Here is a 14977-nt window from a genome sequence, read left to right on the forward strand (position 1 = left end):
GTTGGGTTAATTAGTGATTCTAAGTCGGCCGTAGGTGTGAATGTGGTGTGAATGCTTGTCTGTCTCTCTCTGTGTGCTAGCCCTGCGACAGACTACCAACCATCCAGGATGGAGGGCTGCCTTTCACCTAGCCCTCCTGCAACCCTGGATTCTATACATGGAAGAAAATGGATACGGAGCAAAAAACATCACCAATGTTTCCTTAAACTGCCGGTGTTCCTGGTCTCTCTGGTGTATGAACTGATCTCCCAGCCTTAGCTTCAGGTTTTTCCCTTGGCTTTAGTGTGGTACAGTCCTCCTGCATTTATCAGCTGCTCCCCCGTACACATACTTCATAGCCCCAGGGAATTTCTCTGCTGTCACCTTTTAAAGCTGTTGCTGACTTACAGCACACGTGTGTGTTTGTGTGTTAAGTACCTGATATATCCCCAACAGAGGTCATCCCCCTTTGTTTGCTGCATAACTTTGAATTTGTCTCTTACTCCATGCTTCTTTTTTTTCAGTTTTTCTAACCTCCATCTTGTTGCTGTCTCATTGTTGAGTCAGACTGCTGCAACTGCTGTTTTTCAAATAGCACCTTCATCAACGCTGTGACATTGCAGCAGTGTTTATCTTCGCAGCCTCCGTATCAAACTGTTCCTCTTCACTGAGATGTGAAATGCAACACAACTGTTAATTATGACACTTGTTAAGAGGATGTAGAAGCAAAAGCATACATGACTTTTGTGTTTGTCTCAGGTGGTATACAGTGGAGGGGTTTCTGGGGTAAGCTGAATTTGTAGTTAGCATCCTCATTTACTTTTGCTGTATCACTTGCCTGTTCTAGTTAGAGAGTCCTCAGGGGAGCGGCACAGTGCTCGGCAGAAGATCCAGCAAATTTTCGTCATCAACCCCCAGTGAAGACACCATTAATCAAAATGTTGAGTTAGCAAAGTTTGTGAGACAGCTGGCGCATGAAAGGGAGGGAGAGGTTGGCCTCTGTCGGCTGTTTGCTTTGATCATTTACCCGGAGCCACAAATGTGGTCGCTGTTTAATCAATAGGGGAGCGCTGCTCATAGCTGTGGGTCAATAGCATCTCTGGCTGAGATAGTTCAGCCTGTAACGAAATCGAATTTCAGTTATGAGACTGTCTTCTGACAATTAATTAAATGTGCAATTTTTCATGGATGTTGGCATTTTATTTGCTTTATTTAAGAGAATGGATGAAGAGAACTGAGTTTCAGACAGCATATTTTAGCATCATATTGTGATAAATAGGAGGAACACCATTAGCTCCTAGGACTCAAACAGCACTTTTCACAGCCAGGAGGAGATACTGGAGGAGATACCAGCATGTTCTTGTGGTTTTGGGGATTTTTAGGTTTTCTCTAAATTTGTATTTTTGCTTGTCTTTGCATTATTGTCCTGTATTCTGTATTGCTGTTATTTAGCTTAACGTTATTTCCCTATACCTGATATGCTTTCCTTTTGGTGTTATTTAGTTTTCAACTTCTATTTGATAGATCTTTAGGTTCATTCTGTTTTGTGGGTTCATAACTTTTGGTTTGAGATGGGATTCGTGTTTGAGCTCCTAATCTTTTGTTTATAGTGTTCTTCTTGCTCTTCTTGTATTTATTTAATTTGTACCTTTAGTTCCTTGGTTGCTTTAGTTGGTCATAGGTTTGTTAATCCCCTTTTTAATTCCTGTTCTGTGTATTTGTTTGTCCTCTGTCTCTCTGTCAAGTTTGCTTCTGTAATATTTTCTTTTCTATTTTGACGGTCTTTGCCGCTCATGTTTTGTATTTAGCTCTGCTTCCCTTGTCTCATCTTCTGTGATTAGTTTCAGCTGTCCACCCACCCGTTTCCTCTCCCCTCATTACCTGGTGTCTATTTATTTGCCTTACCCCCCCCCCCCCCACCCCCCCACCAGTTCTTTGTTGCCTGCTGCCTCCTTGTTAGTTGTAGTTTTGGATTCACTATCCTACAGTTGTTTTGTATTTTGTGAAAGCTCACCATTAAAGCTGTTTATGACTTTCAGTTTGTCTCCTGAGGCCTGCATTTTGGGTCTATTTTCTGCCTGCCATGCAGCCGTTTCATGGCAGGTGTGGCGACTTGTGTATTTTAATGACCTGCAGAGCTATGCCATTAGAAGCATGAGCTCCTGGTAGGGACGCTCATGCTGGACAAATCAAAGGGTGAAAGTCAGACAAATTTGGACTACCTCCCTTTGAGGTAAAGGCGTTGGGGTAACACTAACACCTCTAGACCGGAAAATAAAAACTGGGGATTGCCAAGATCCAGGTGCACTGGCAGGGTACAGGGAGTCATCAATGGCCTATGGTTCTCATAAAGCGAAAGAGCTTAGACAGGCAAACACTGGAGGAGATGGGGAAAGTGTTCCAGGTTAAAAAATAAAATTAACAAGAAAGATAGTTGTGCCTAAATCTATGCAATTTTTCTCACTGCAGAATATTGGACTTCAAAATGTTTGAAGCTAAATGCCCGACTGCAGTCGGGCATTTAGCTTCATTCATCACGTTACTGATGTCTTTCCTCCTTGAACACTCGCCTACTCCAAAAAAACTGCCAAAACATCTGCTTTCATAGATGTGCTCACACTTGCTGATGATCAATTAATCAAATGCATTTGGATTAGCGGCACCTGATTGCTACTTATCCTCTTAATTCCTGAAGAAACAGCACCCACTGTGCAGTGTACCCACTGCTTCTGCTCTTTGGTTTCTGTTAAATAAATAATGCCACATTGCAATATGTCATTTTTGTTCATCCGAGGTTTATTTCCCTCATTTTAGAACCTGGCATGGGTCAGACGATTTTCTTTTGATATGTGAAACCGTGAAAAGGGGTCTATGTGTGATGGCTGAAAAACTTAAAAAGAGTTAAACAAAAAACGTGTACTGGAAGGCTTGCAGTAGTGTGACTTTTCCTAAAATAAAATAAAAACATGAATCAAGTGCATTATCTGTTAAAACACTTTGGATGGTGCGTTACATCAGTTTACCTACTTAACCTTTAACAATGTTCGTTCGTCAGATTTAAAAAAGAACATTAAAAGCATTTCCATAAGAAAAGCTTGCACATTTGGCTATTTCTGCAGCGTAGACAGACGTGCTGAATGGCAAAGAAGCCATATGGTCACCATTATGTGAGCAAGAACAAGGGAATTACCTTTCATTGTGTGTGTGTGTGTGGGTGAAGTGTGAAATGTGATGAGGTAAAAAGCAGAAGATGGAAAGTGAGGCTGAGCTTTTGGGACGATGTCAGTCGGAGTGCTTCTTTGTGGAGAAGAGTGCTCTACGCCGATGTGGTGATGAGGCAAGCGGATATCGTTCTGAACACAAAAGAACATGGAGGATATTTGGATTTGTGACAGAGAGCGAGAGAGCGGGCAAGTCAAAGAAAGACAGTGAGCTACAGCAAGACTGACAAAAACAGGCAGAAAATACAGGCCACTGTGCAAAGGAGGGGGGGTGTTAAGAATTTTGGAGGGATGTCAACTGTATCTGCCAGTAGACCGCGGCAGCATGGGATTGTCGGGGATGGAGGGATCGTAGGCACAGAATACAAAAAGAGTGCGGAGAGCGTAAGAGACAGACACAGCCAAGCGAGAGTCAAGACTTTGGAGAGATGTCAAGTGTTTCTATTGTTGTTTTGAGTGAGCTGTGGTAGGGCCCGACTGAATTCAGAAAAAAAAAGGAAAGCCCAGACCAAATGTGGAAATTTAGTGTTAGTGCTACCCCTGTGTGGAACAAAGAGAAAGGAAAAGGATATTAAGAGATTCCAACGGGAAGAAAGGCCTCAGAATGACTTGTTGTGCTGGGACAGTGTGTTTGTGTGTAAGCAGAGAAGTACTCGGACGTGAGTCTCAGTATAGTGACATATTTTTGTCCTGAACCTGGAAAGCAAATGCTGAGAAGGCCCAGGTGGTGTTGAAGACCTGCTGTTTCTTCTTCTTTTTTTTTTCTTTTTTTTTTGAGTACAGGCTTATGTAACTTGTTTTGAGAGGTCACTCTGGTTATCTAGGGTCTCTGAGTGTTTGAGAAAAACTCTGTTGATTTAGCTGGGCTTCACTGAGTTTGACGTGTACAAGCAAGGCACAGGTTTATTTGCATCCCCGTCTGCAAAACGTAATGCTTGGCACTGATAATGTGTTGTTGTTGTTGTTGTTGGAAAGACTGGCAATGTGCAACACATGCAGATGAGAGTGATGATTTTGCTTGACATGCTTGCTTATGTATACAGTGGCAGTTCCTGAAAGCAGCAGCCTCATGAGCAGGACAGTAGAGTTCCCTGTCCTGCATAAAATCTACATTCTGCACTTTTCCAAAGTCTTGAGCCGCTCCCGATTTCTCGTATCGTGCTTGAAAGGAGCCAGACTTTATTCAAATTTTTCATTTAGTTTTTAAAGTGGTCTCAAGCAACAGTTCTCCAGGCTTTCTGAAGGTCTTTTAAAGTTTTTCTTTGCACATTGGCTGTTTTTTTTGTTTTTTTATACTTGTTTTCACTCCACTCATTTCACTGGTTTGTTAGTTTGTTAAGCTTCTTAACGTCACATATGAATAAAACGAGTGTTATATGTACACATAACAGAAAACTTAACAAAAAAACAATTTAGAATTGAGTCTGAGGAACTTTATAAGCCTGTTGGAAAAATACATAATTTGTTCAGTCCTTTAGTTGACTCTGTGAGCTATTAGCCAAAACTTGGCATATCTTGTCATTGTGTACATAAAAAAAAAATAATTGAGGAAAGTGATCGAGTGCAGGATAAAGAAGATTCATCCCAAGCAGCAGCAGGTGAACAGTGTCAGTCATGCTGTTGAGAAAAAAGAAAACTCCAACAAAGACCTGACACAGGACCTGAGAGATGCATCTGACCCTTCAGTTGATCCATCTACTGTTCACTGAAGCCTCGTCAGAAATTGTCTCAGTGGAAGGGTGGCTGTCAAGAACCAAAAAAGGAAGTGCTGTGTGCTCTAAGAGCTTATCTAGAAGGTGCTCTTTGGTAGGGCAGATGCAAACTCAGTCCTATTGACTCTAAGTCTTCATCGCGGTCTGATGAAAAGCCTGATAAAGTGCAATATATAATATAAAATATACTTATTGTTTCAATAAATCGCTGCGCCTATTTCCCATTTCCCATAATGAAATCTGGGAAGGCTCAAGACCTTTGCACAGTACATTATATTAAATTGCTAATCAAATGTAATTAAAATCTTTTGAAAAGTTTTACCACCGTCTCTGCTTTTGCAGAATTCTTAGATTGCTATTCAGGATATTTTAAGTACTATGTCTTTCTGAATTCTCTCTTATGTCTCTGAAAAAGCAGACTGCATTGATCTTCTTGCAGATCCCAGCGTAACCGAGCACCCATGGGCTGTGCCAAAACAAGCCAGGTCCACTGAGGACCAACTAGCAACCCAACTAAACTGCCACTATTCCAGTGCCAGACCTCCCTCTGGAGGGCTAGCATCTGTGCTGCGATGCATCACAGCTGTTTTGGTGGAACGAACGGGCAGACACAATTCTAGAGATGTGGTTTTAATGTTGTGGCTGATTGGTGCACGTAGTTAATGGAGCAATATTTAAAAAACCTGTCCTATATATTATTCAGAAGAGGATGTGTTATTGGCAAAGTCAGCATGTGAAACAGCCCGCTCTCTTTAACCGTCTCTGACATTCTCTGACAGAGGAGGAAGTCTTTCCTACCTTGACATTGGAAATAATTCTGCCTACCTGTCCTTTAAAATCTCAGAAGAAACACTGGCTCAGCACAACTAGAAGGCCACCACTTACCTTCCTTCCCGGTCTCCCATGGATGCTGGGCATAGAGATGTACGCAAATTCACTGTTCTCCTTTACTGACAGATATGACAGCTGAGTCCCTGTGGGATTCCTTATGAAAAATGCATACATGTCATTTATGTTTTCTGACTGAATAGGTTCACTCACAAATTACTTTTTACCCACTACCACCACAAACAAACTCATAGACTTAATCTATCCTTTTACATTTTTTTCCTCTTTTTAAACTAATCTCTACCTCTTATGGCTGTCCACTACACCAGAGCAATGACATTCTTCCAAGCAGCCTGCCATGCCGGAAAGATTTCCTGTTGTTCCTCCTGCCTTTACCGGGGACAGGATGTACAGAATATCTCTGGACGGAGACACAGAGGAAGAAGGAAGGGACGCTTCTTATTGGTAGTGCCAACATGGCATGGAGAACTGCCCAGCCTAGCAGTGCTAGTTTCTCTGCACCACCTGTTCGAATGCCCTCCTGCTCAGATACCTGGCCCCGGAAAGTGAACCTGTCATTATGGGAAGATCAGCCGCATGATAGGTTTGTGTGTGTGTGTATGTGTGTGAGTGTGTGTTTGTGTGCTGATTCCAGCAAATCTGCCAACACTCCTTTCCTCTTTGCTGCCCTTTGTGTTCGGTTGCTTTTAATAAACCTCCCTGGGACTGCAGCATTGGCTTTTGAGTCCCACTTGGGTTGCAAATGGAACTTGAAAGAAAAAGGTGTTGCTTTGTGATAAATGTCCAGAACATTTTATATTTATGGCTACTGTACCTGTTGCATTCATGTGCTATTTTTTTCCCAATGTGAATTATCTTTTCTTCTTTTCTACTTTTGTATATCCCAGTGGGGAAGCAGGAGGGGTGTTTTTCTATAATAATGATTTGTCTTTCTTTGGTCCTATTCCCTCTATGTTCTGCTTGTTGCATATAGGACAGTGTAAGAGTGTGTGGCATCTATGCTTTTTGTTACTTAATGTTCGCATTCCAATTTAGTTGTCCTTCTCTTTGCACAGATGGATACATTAAGAGTGCCTGAAATAACCACCGCAGTGTGTTTGTGTGTGTGTGCTCATTCATCGTTTTTTTTCTGCATGTTTTTTTGGCACACCCAACCTCTGCACTGAGACACTCAGAGGTGGCTATTGTCCCACGAGAGCTTGGACGTGCCATGAAGAGGTGAGAGGAAGGGAGGAGTAGGGCTGATGATGTTATTTGTTTGCAAAGTGTTTTCTCATTTCACCCTCCTCTGTCCTGAACAAAAGGGCTTGGAGAGGGAGATAATGTAACTAGGCTCTCATGGGGAAAGGTTATCTACTGTTCCCTGTCAGCTGATAGCAGAAGACAGGACACTTCAAGTCCCATACCGCCCAGAGGCTGCTGCTAATGATGCTTTTCAATTAACCCAAGGTCATGGGAGATGTAGAAGGGCCAGCACAATCACATACCTGCCTAAGAGACCATCAAACAAATGTACATAGCGTGACAGATGTACTGAAACCTACACAGCAGGAAAGAATCAATTGGATCTCACAGTTTCCTGACCTTTTATCCTGCCACGAGGACTTTAGAGTGCAGCTATACTATGAAGATATTGGAATCTATTAAATGAAGTGAGCTATGTATCCAGCTGCTTATCCGAGCCACACTCTACTGGCTGACGGTGCAATTTCAGCTGCTACAAGGTTAGATGACAGATTGTCCTCAAGTGGTCAGGAGCAGGCACACAAAGCTGTATAAAATCTCGTGTGACCACACTGATAACATACTTGGAAACTTTGCAAGCCTGGGCAGTTTGTTCGTCTTGCTCCTCTTCTCTTTAGGCTGCTGGGAGGTGTGAGGTGGTTTGTACAATTCTAATGACCTTGAAAGTCAATATTTGATACAAGCACCTTTATTCTTCAACACAGCCTGAACTCACTTAGGCAGCTTTCTTCTAATTTCTTTAAGCAGTCTTCAGGAATAGTTCTCCAGGCTCCTTTAAAGACATTCAAAGCTCTTCTGGTGTCTGCCTTCCTCTGTCAAGATGACCCCGCACTGCTTTAATAATGTTTATGTACGGTGTCTGGGGAGGCTAGTCCATGACTGATAGTCTTCTGTTGTGTGTTTTTCTATCCAGTTATACTCTAATTGCATTGGCAGTGTGTTTGGGGTTATTGCCATGCTAAAATATGAAGCCATTGCTAATCAGATGTTTTCCAGATGGTGTTGTGTAGTAGACCAAAATCTGATGGTACTGTTCTGTGTTCATAAGGCCATTCATTTTGATAAAATCTCCATCAATACTGGCTGAAATGTAGCCCCAGACCAACTGAGCCTCCATTGTGTTTTGCAGATGGCTGTATACACTCACGTTTGTACCTCTTACATATATTTATTCTGGGTTCATCACCCCATCAGATCTGTTGTCACCGATTTTCAGTCCAGGACTTTTGTAATTTGGCATACCTCAGCCTTTTCTTCCTTTCAACTCTTTCTTTTGTATTTCTATTAATGATCCTTTGGGAATCATGTTGTTGTGGCAAAAATATATTCACAAAAAATATTTTTGTGTCAGGCTGCTAGTAGCAAAGTGCCTAAAGATTTGCTACATTATCTGTCATATTTAAACACAACACTGGTTCATCCTCTTTAGCTAGGTCCCTTTTTTATGCTTGAATAATTCAGAGGTCAGGGTTAAGTGGCTTAACAAACCAAAAAACATTCCTCTGAAAATGGTTCAAAGACTGGAGTGAAAACAAATGAAAAAGCAGTCCAAGGAACTATTGCTATAGACCAATTACATTTAAAATTAAAAGTAGGTCTGGCTCCTGGGAAGCAAAATATAAAAAAAAAAAATAGAGGCTTAAATTGAAAATGGTAAAGAGATAACTTAGCCACATCGAAACTGAAACATTTTATTCTATTAAAACAAACAAATTTGAATTTGTGTCACGGTTCTGGGTCATTTTGACCCAGCTTTTTCAGTTTCTTATATTTTGGTATATTTCTATATTATTGATTATTATTCTAGGTTTAGTTCAGTGTCGGTCTGCGTCTTTGTAAATTGTTTCTTGCTTCCTGTTTTACTTTGAAGGTCCATGTCTGGTGTCGGTGTGTTCAGTTTTACCTGCCTCCTGTCTCGTTAGCCCAATCCCTTCCAGCTGTCTCCCTCATGTTTTCCATTCCCTGATTACTCCCTGTGTATATAAGCCCTGTGTTTCCTTTGTTCTCTGTTGTGTCGTTAATGTCTACTCACCCTCAGTTTACGCTGTGTGTTCTGCTACCTGTTTTGCTTGTTTGTTAGTTTATATTTTCCAGTTTGGTTAGTCTTCTGTTCTATCAGCAGCCTGCAATAAAGCAGTTTATCAATGAGTCCTGCATTTTGGGTCCTTCGTCTCTGCCTGCCTGCACCCAGCCATGACAATTTGATGCTAGAAACACATTTAACAGTGTCGGGATAGGAGCATGTTTGCCTCTGTGTTGCATCACCTCTTCTTTAAATTTCTAAACTAACAGACCATCTACTCTAGCACAGAAAGAAAAATATGTGTCGCCCTGACTTTTCTGAAGTGGAGTGATAATGGATCGATATTCTTTGCACTGGCAAACCTCCTCTCTCTGCCTTTTCTCTTTTCTGTCTAGTAATTTGTTGCTACACACATTTTCTGTCTTGACATACCTCATTATTTTTAATAAGCTTTCACAGTATTTGGGAATAGAGGCTAAATGGTCCAGGGATTTCTGTTAAGATGAATTTGGGTTGGTTCCCATAATATGCAGTTTTATTATTACTCAGCGGGCGCCTTTGCTTTTACTGCGCGATTTGCATTAATTGAGAGTATAAATATATTAATAAATAATGAAAATCTGACACTCTCTCTGACTCAAAGGCTCCCAATCTGGGTTGTGAAAATGTCAATAAAAAGGCGAGGCAACAATTACACCACATTTCTCCACTCAAAGTCATTTAAGGCGTTTTCTACCTTACCTACGTCACTCCAGGATGACTTGCGGAAGTTGTGAGAACACTGCATGTCACTGGAACTCATTTCTGCTTCAAAGATACTGATGAGAAAGGATAAAAGAAGACAGGAGAAACAGAAAGAGAAGGGGAAAATAACCTAGTTGACCCATCAGCAGAAGCAGAAGATGGTGTGTCATAATGGGAGGCAGGGTAGGATTTGATTAGCAAAATAATGAAATCAGTCATGCTGCGTGCGAGTGGTGTGTGTGTGTGTGTGTGTTTGTGTCTCTGGATCTGTCTTTGACACACAGTCACTCTCACACACTCACTCTTGCACATTTTCATTTTCGGAGGCAGTCAAAAGCTCTCCTCAGTTTCCTGCTGCCTCTCCTCATCTGCTGTGCCATTCTGCATCACTGATGCGGGGAAATGGTTCATTGTAACTGCTGTTTACCGCTTTCATTTCCCATCCTTGAATCTCATCCACCTGACTATCCGCCCAGCTACAGTGAAGTCATCCATCTATACTTCTGCTTGCTTTGTGTACATGTGTTTTACTAAGTGTGTAGGCGTTTAGCGATGCTGTTTTTGTGAGTGTCTCATAAACGGTACATCGATCTTTTTGTATGCATTCTTATTTTTGTGTCTTGCTTCTTAATTCGTGTGTTCATCTTAAACTGAGACTTTGTTCCCTTGTGGCACACGTGTGGTTTGTGTGTGTGTGTGTGTGTGTGTCAGAGAGTGGAGCCCCAGGGTGGCTTCGCAGAGCCAGTGGCAGGCCTGTCTGAAGTTCTTAGTGCATACAATGCTCAGAACCTGAGGCTACAGCTTCACTGACAGTTAAATTATGTGACTAAGCACACAGTTGCAGGTACTAACCTATGCTGCTGACAAACACAGATAACCTGTTAGTGTGGCTATGACGTGTCACAACAGCAAAGAGGAAAAATGAAAAGTTCAGTCACACACACCTGGGTTGCTTGTTCTCAGTGAGGACGATTGAAAAACCCTCGTTTCTGGCTAAAAGCTAAAGGTGCGTTGATTGTTTGTCTGTATATCTGTGCAGTTACCATGTAAAGGATGCCTGTTTCTATGTGAGGTGGTGTATGTATCTGTAGTCAAGATTACAGGATTGAAATACACCATCCTCTGGCATCCTGCATCTCAGATAAGCAACTAAAATACTGTCAAAAGTTAATGAAAACTTCCTATCTCCCCTTTACTTCTGTTTGTCAATGTCTTGCTTAGTTCAGGTGGTAGAATTTGGGGAAGGGGTTGCATACAAATACACATAGCTTGCAGGAGTAATGGAAATGGACATGTTGATAGAGGCAGGAGGAAGCAGGTGTTCAAATATTTGGCTGTTTCATGGTCAGCGGACAGGAATACATGAACACCCACACTTACATGCACATGCACATGCACCCATATTACGCATATATGAAAGATTACATTTCTCATTATGGAGAAGGTGAAGATCAAGAAGGAGAAATGGAATTAATTCAGAAATTGCTATACAGAAATCCTTCCTCGGGCTATGGGGGAATAGGTGAGAAATGCAGTGGTGTTTTCCCCCTCCCTGATTTCCTATTTTTTTTTTATATGTTTGTCACACTTAAATGTTTCAGATCATCAAAAACATTTAAATATTAGACAAATATTAAAACATAAAATGCTGTTTTCACATGAAGAAGACATATGATTGTGGGCAGGAAATGTGACTCTTGAAAGAAGTTTTACTTGTTTGTATATATCAACTGGAAATGACAGATATGGCACTGGGATATTAACCATTACATTGTGACCCACTAGTTTAGGTCTCAAATGTTTCTTTTTGGTTTATTTTTGGGGGGTTTTCTAGTTTTGGTAAAAGAAGTAAACTTTTTTTCAGCCTCTGATGATGTCACTTGGTATCAAAGCGCTAGTCTTTTTCACACTGTGTGTATTGAAATGACAGAAATGCAAAGACCTGCACAAATGCATAAAAAATGCTGATAAAGTTTTGTAAACGTGTAGGGAAACAAAAAAGGATCATGTCTGCAAACTTGAATTTTCCAACTTTGCATAATTCTCTGTGGGGATTTATTCTGGCCACAAACCCTCTGCTGACTCCTAAAACAACTCCACAACTGCCTATACTTTTATCCACAAAAGAACAACTAAACCCAACTCAGGCCTTTTCCAGTTACATCTGGGAATAAGAACTGATCTGTCAGTGACATCCCCTTTTTATTTGTTTCCGTTTCTCTCTTCAGGCCTAAAGACCTATCTGATTTCTGGCAGGAAGATGGAGGCTCATTCCGTCTGTACCTGTTCCCAAATAGGATTAGCTGGGACGGAGCAAGCAGATCCTTGCTGTCCCACGTCCAGAGTGCACACGCCGGATGGAGCCCCTTCGGCCTGCACCCTTCCCCAAGACAGAGCCAAGGTAAGTTGCTGTCTCTAAGGGAATCAGCTTTGTAGTTAAATATATAAGTATATTTTCTTGGGCTCATCTATCATTGTACAGCTATATCGCCTGAGGAAGAACACTGAGCTCTATGTTCTGCCACAGTCTCTTTGATGTTCATCTTTGCTCTGTGTTTTTGTGTGGGCGTATCAGGAGCTTTGATAATATTTTCAGTTTTCTTTTTGCATGCATTGAGGTTTCTATTGTCTTGTGTTAAAGGAGCTAAAAAACAGAATTGCTTTGATCCATACCATGCAAAACATCCATATTTTTTACATAAGCTTAACCTTGAGCATCTTTGTTAATTTACCGCTTCATATTTGGTGCACTTGTCTCAAATATGCTTCTGTTTGCATGGCACCTCAGTGCATATTAAATTCTAAAGAGCATGAATCTAAACAAAAACACAGAGATATTGTCTAATCATATTAGTTATGCAACAAAAATGCAGGCAGCATTATAGTGCTGATCGCATACAGTTCATAAGTATTTGGCTGGTGACACAAGTTTTGTCATTTTTGACTTTGTGCAACCCCACAGTGGATTAAAAAAAATTAAACAAGTGAAGTGTGACGAGATGCAGACTCCCAGCTTTAATTCATGAGGTTTAACAAACGTAGCCATTTTTGTACATAGTTCCCCTTTTTTCAGAGGACGTTTGGATAGTTGTTTCATGGCCAAGTGAGACCCATCCCATCAAACAGACAAAGCAGATGTAATATCTCAATCTGATTCTAAGTGCTGAGATTTCATTTAGCCGTTAACTGACACTCCATATGAGGTCTGAACAGATGCAGATGAAAGCGAAGGAGGACCATCATTGGGCTGAAAACCAAAATGAGAAGAGTGAGAGAAAAATTCAATGGACAATTCAACAATCTGATGCGTTGTTAAAAACACTGAATGCACTAACCAGCTCAGCAACACCAAAAAGTCCCGAAAGACCACACAAGACAATTAAAGTAAAGATAGAATTAATGCCATGGTTAGGAAAAATACTGTTAAAAAATCATATCATTGTCAAAGTCTGTATTCAAAGACACCTTCTTTGGACAGATGAAACCAAGATTAACGAGTGATGAAATGTGTAACTGTGAAATGGACTCTAAAGCAACACCCGGGAGACAACAGCTCACAGTTCAGAGTTTATTGCACTGGAAGGTTTTTTTCACAGGGATAAGTGCTGGAAAGAGTCTCTGGTAACTCAGAACAGCAACTCTAGGAGAGAAGAGATGAGAGTTACTTCCAGTCTACGGCATGGGCGAGCACCAGAGTAATGAGCTAAGTGAATGTTTCAGAGTTGCTTACTTGGGATGGGCGCGGAACGAGCAGTGGGGTGAGCCACTGGTTAGGTGTTGGGGGAAAAAATCTAATTGACAGGAGGGTGAGCAGGCAGTTGGTTCGAGAAGGTGTTGGATATTCTGGAAAATTCTGGAGAATTGGATATTCTTTAATGGCCAAGACAGTCATCTGAGCTTGGCCCAGTAGAGCTTGCTTTTCAGTTACTGAGGACAAAACTGAATACAGAAAGACACATAAACAAGCAGCTGTAAAAGCCTGGCAGAGCATCTCAAGGGAAGAAAAACAGCATGTATTGTAGACCTCAGGCAGTCATTGACCGCAAAGGATTTTCATCCAAATATTAGAACAATCTTTATATTCATAATAATTTTAGTTAGACTGCGTATAAAAATGGCTGTAATTCCTAAACAGTTAATTCGGTACTTTTGTTAAACGCCTTAAATTAAAACTGAAAGTCTTGGTCCTTTATTTAAAATCCCCTATGGTGGTGTACAGAGGCAAGACTATGAAAACTGTGTCATTGTCCACACGCTTATGGACCTACCTGTGTGTCCATCGCCGATGTTCTCCTTATTTCTGCCTTGAAGGGAAATTTTCACATTTGCCAAAATTGTACCGCCATAACATACTCATCAAAACCCTTAACACATCATTTTTTTTATTAATTAGCCTCAAAAACCTTTACTGCTGTAGCATAAATTCACCCAAATTAATCATCTGTTTGCACCCCGCGATCTCTGCACAGCTCTTTTATCTCTAGCCGGACAGGTGGAGAGTGAAGGTGCAGTAGAGAAAAAAAGAAGGCATGTGAGTGGTAGAAGAGGTAGGGCTGGAAGGTGGGGTTGGCTTCTCATCCCAGTATGGAAATGAGTTAACTCAAGCAGAGGGGACCTTGGAAGTACTGCCAAAACCTGTCTGCCTACCACTGATCACTTCTTCATTTGCAGCTTTTCATCTTCAGCGTAGCTCTCACACAAATCTGGATAAGTCTCACACTGAAGGATAAGACATCTTAGAAAAAAAAGCTTAATAACTGTGAGCAGGTGAAAGGATGAAACCTGAACGGCAGGTGTAATCACAAATGTTTCCATGTTTTTAATGTGACAAGTAGGTGTACATTATTTGCCATTTCTTTGTATTTACATTGTTTAAGCTACACAGTACTACTTTATGGCACCTTGTGCTTCTCTGTGTCATGGTCAGTCATAGCACAACAAGTATCACACAGATCTCTCGCTCTCGCAGACACACTCGCCTGAAAATAAAGACCTTGAGCCAGTGCAGACCTCCTACACACAACTTGTTAACTCTTTTATTGCCATCACTGTTTTTTAAACGTTGAAATATACTATCATAACTGTTTCAGAGTTTGTTAGATTAATTAAAAACATGTTAGCGTTCCTGCTTTGCCTTTTAATGGCACATTTTAGCTCTTTTGCCCTCACAGCAAAGCTGCATCACACCGATGTATCTTGTTGTA

The 14977-nt window shown here is 41.1% G+C and overlaps 1 protein-coding gene and 1 long non-coding RNA gene across 2 annotated transcripts in view; one reads left to right on the forward strand and one right to left on the reverse strand.

The window, feature by feature from the left end:
• adcy9b (adenylate cyclase 9b) overlaps positions 1 to 14977 on the forward strand; it is a 41464-nt gene that overhangs the window by 14716 nt on the left and 11771 nt on the right. Inside the window, exon 2 of the mRNA XM_084925956.1 lies at positions 12002 to 12174. Within this exon, the coding sequence (XP_084782082.1) occupies positions 12002 to 12174 (173 nt within the window). The remainder of the gene's footprint in view (positions 1 to 12001; positions 12175 to 14977) is intronic.
• On the reverse strand, positions 12779 to 14380 carry LOC146388572 (uncharacterized). Its single transcript, XR_014800058.1, has 3 exons — positions 14042 to 14380; positions 13504 to 13712; positions 12779 to 13413 (listed from the first exon to the last, which is right to left on the reverse strand). It is a non-coding gene; the product is annotated as an uncharacterized LOC146388572 (long non-coding RNA).

This window comes from Perissodus microlepis, chromosome 4, assembly GCF_051167445.1.
Source record: "Perissodus microlepis isolate ML-2025 ecotype Zambia chromosome 4, ASM5116744v1, whole genome shotgun sequence".
Classification (NCBI taxonomy): Eukaryota; Metazoa; Chordata; class Actinopteri; order Cichliformes; family Cichlidae; genus Perissodus; species Perissodus microlepis.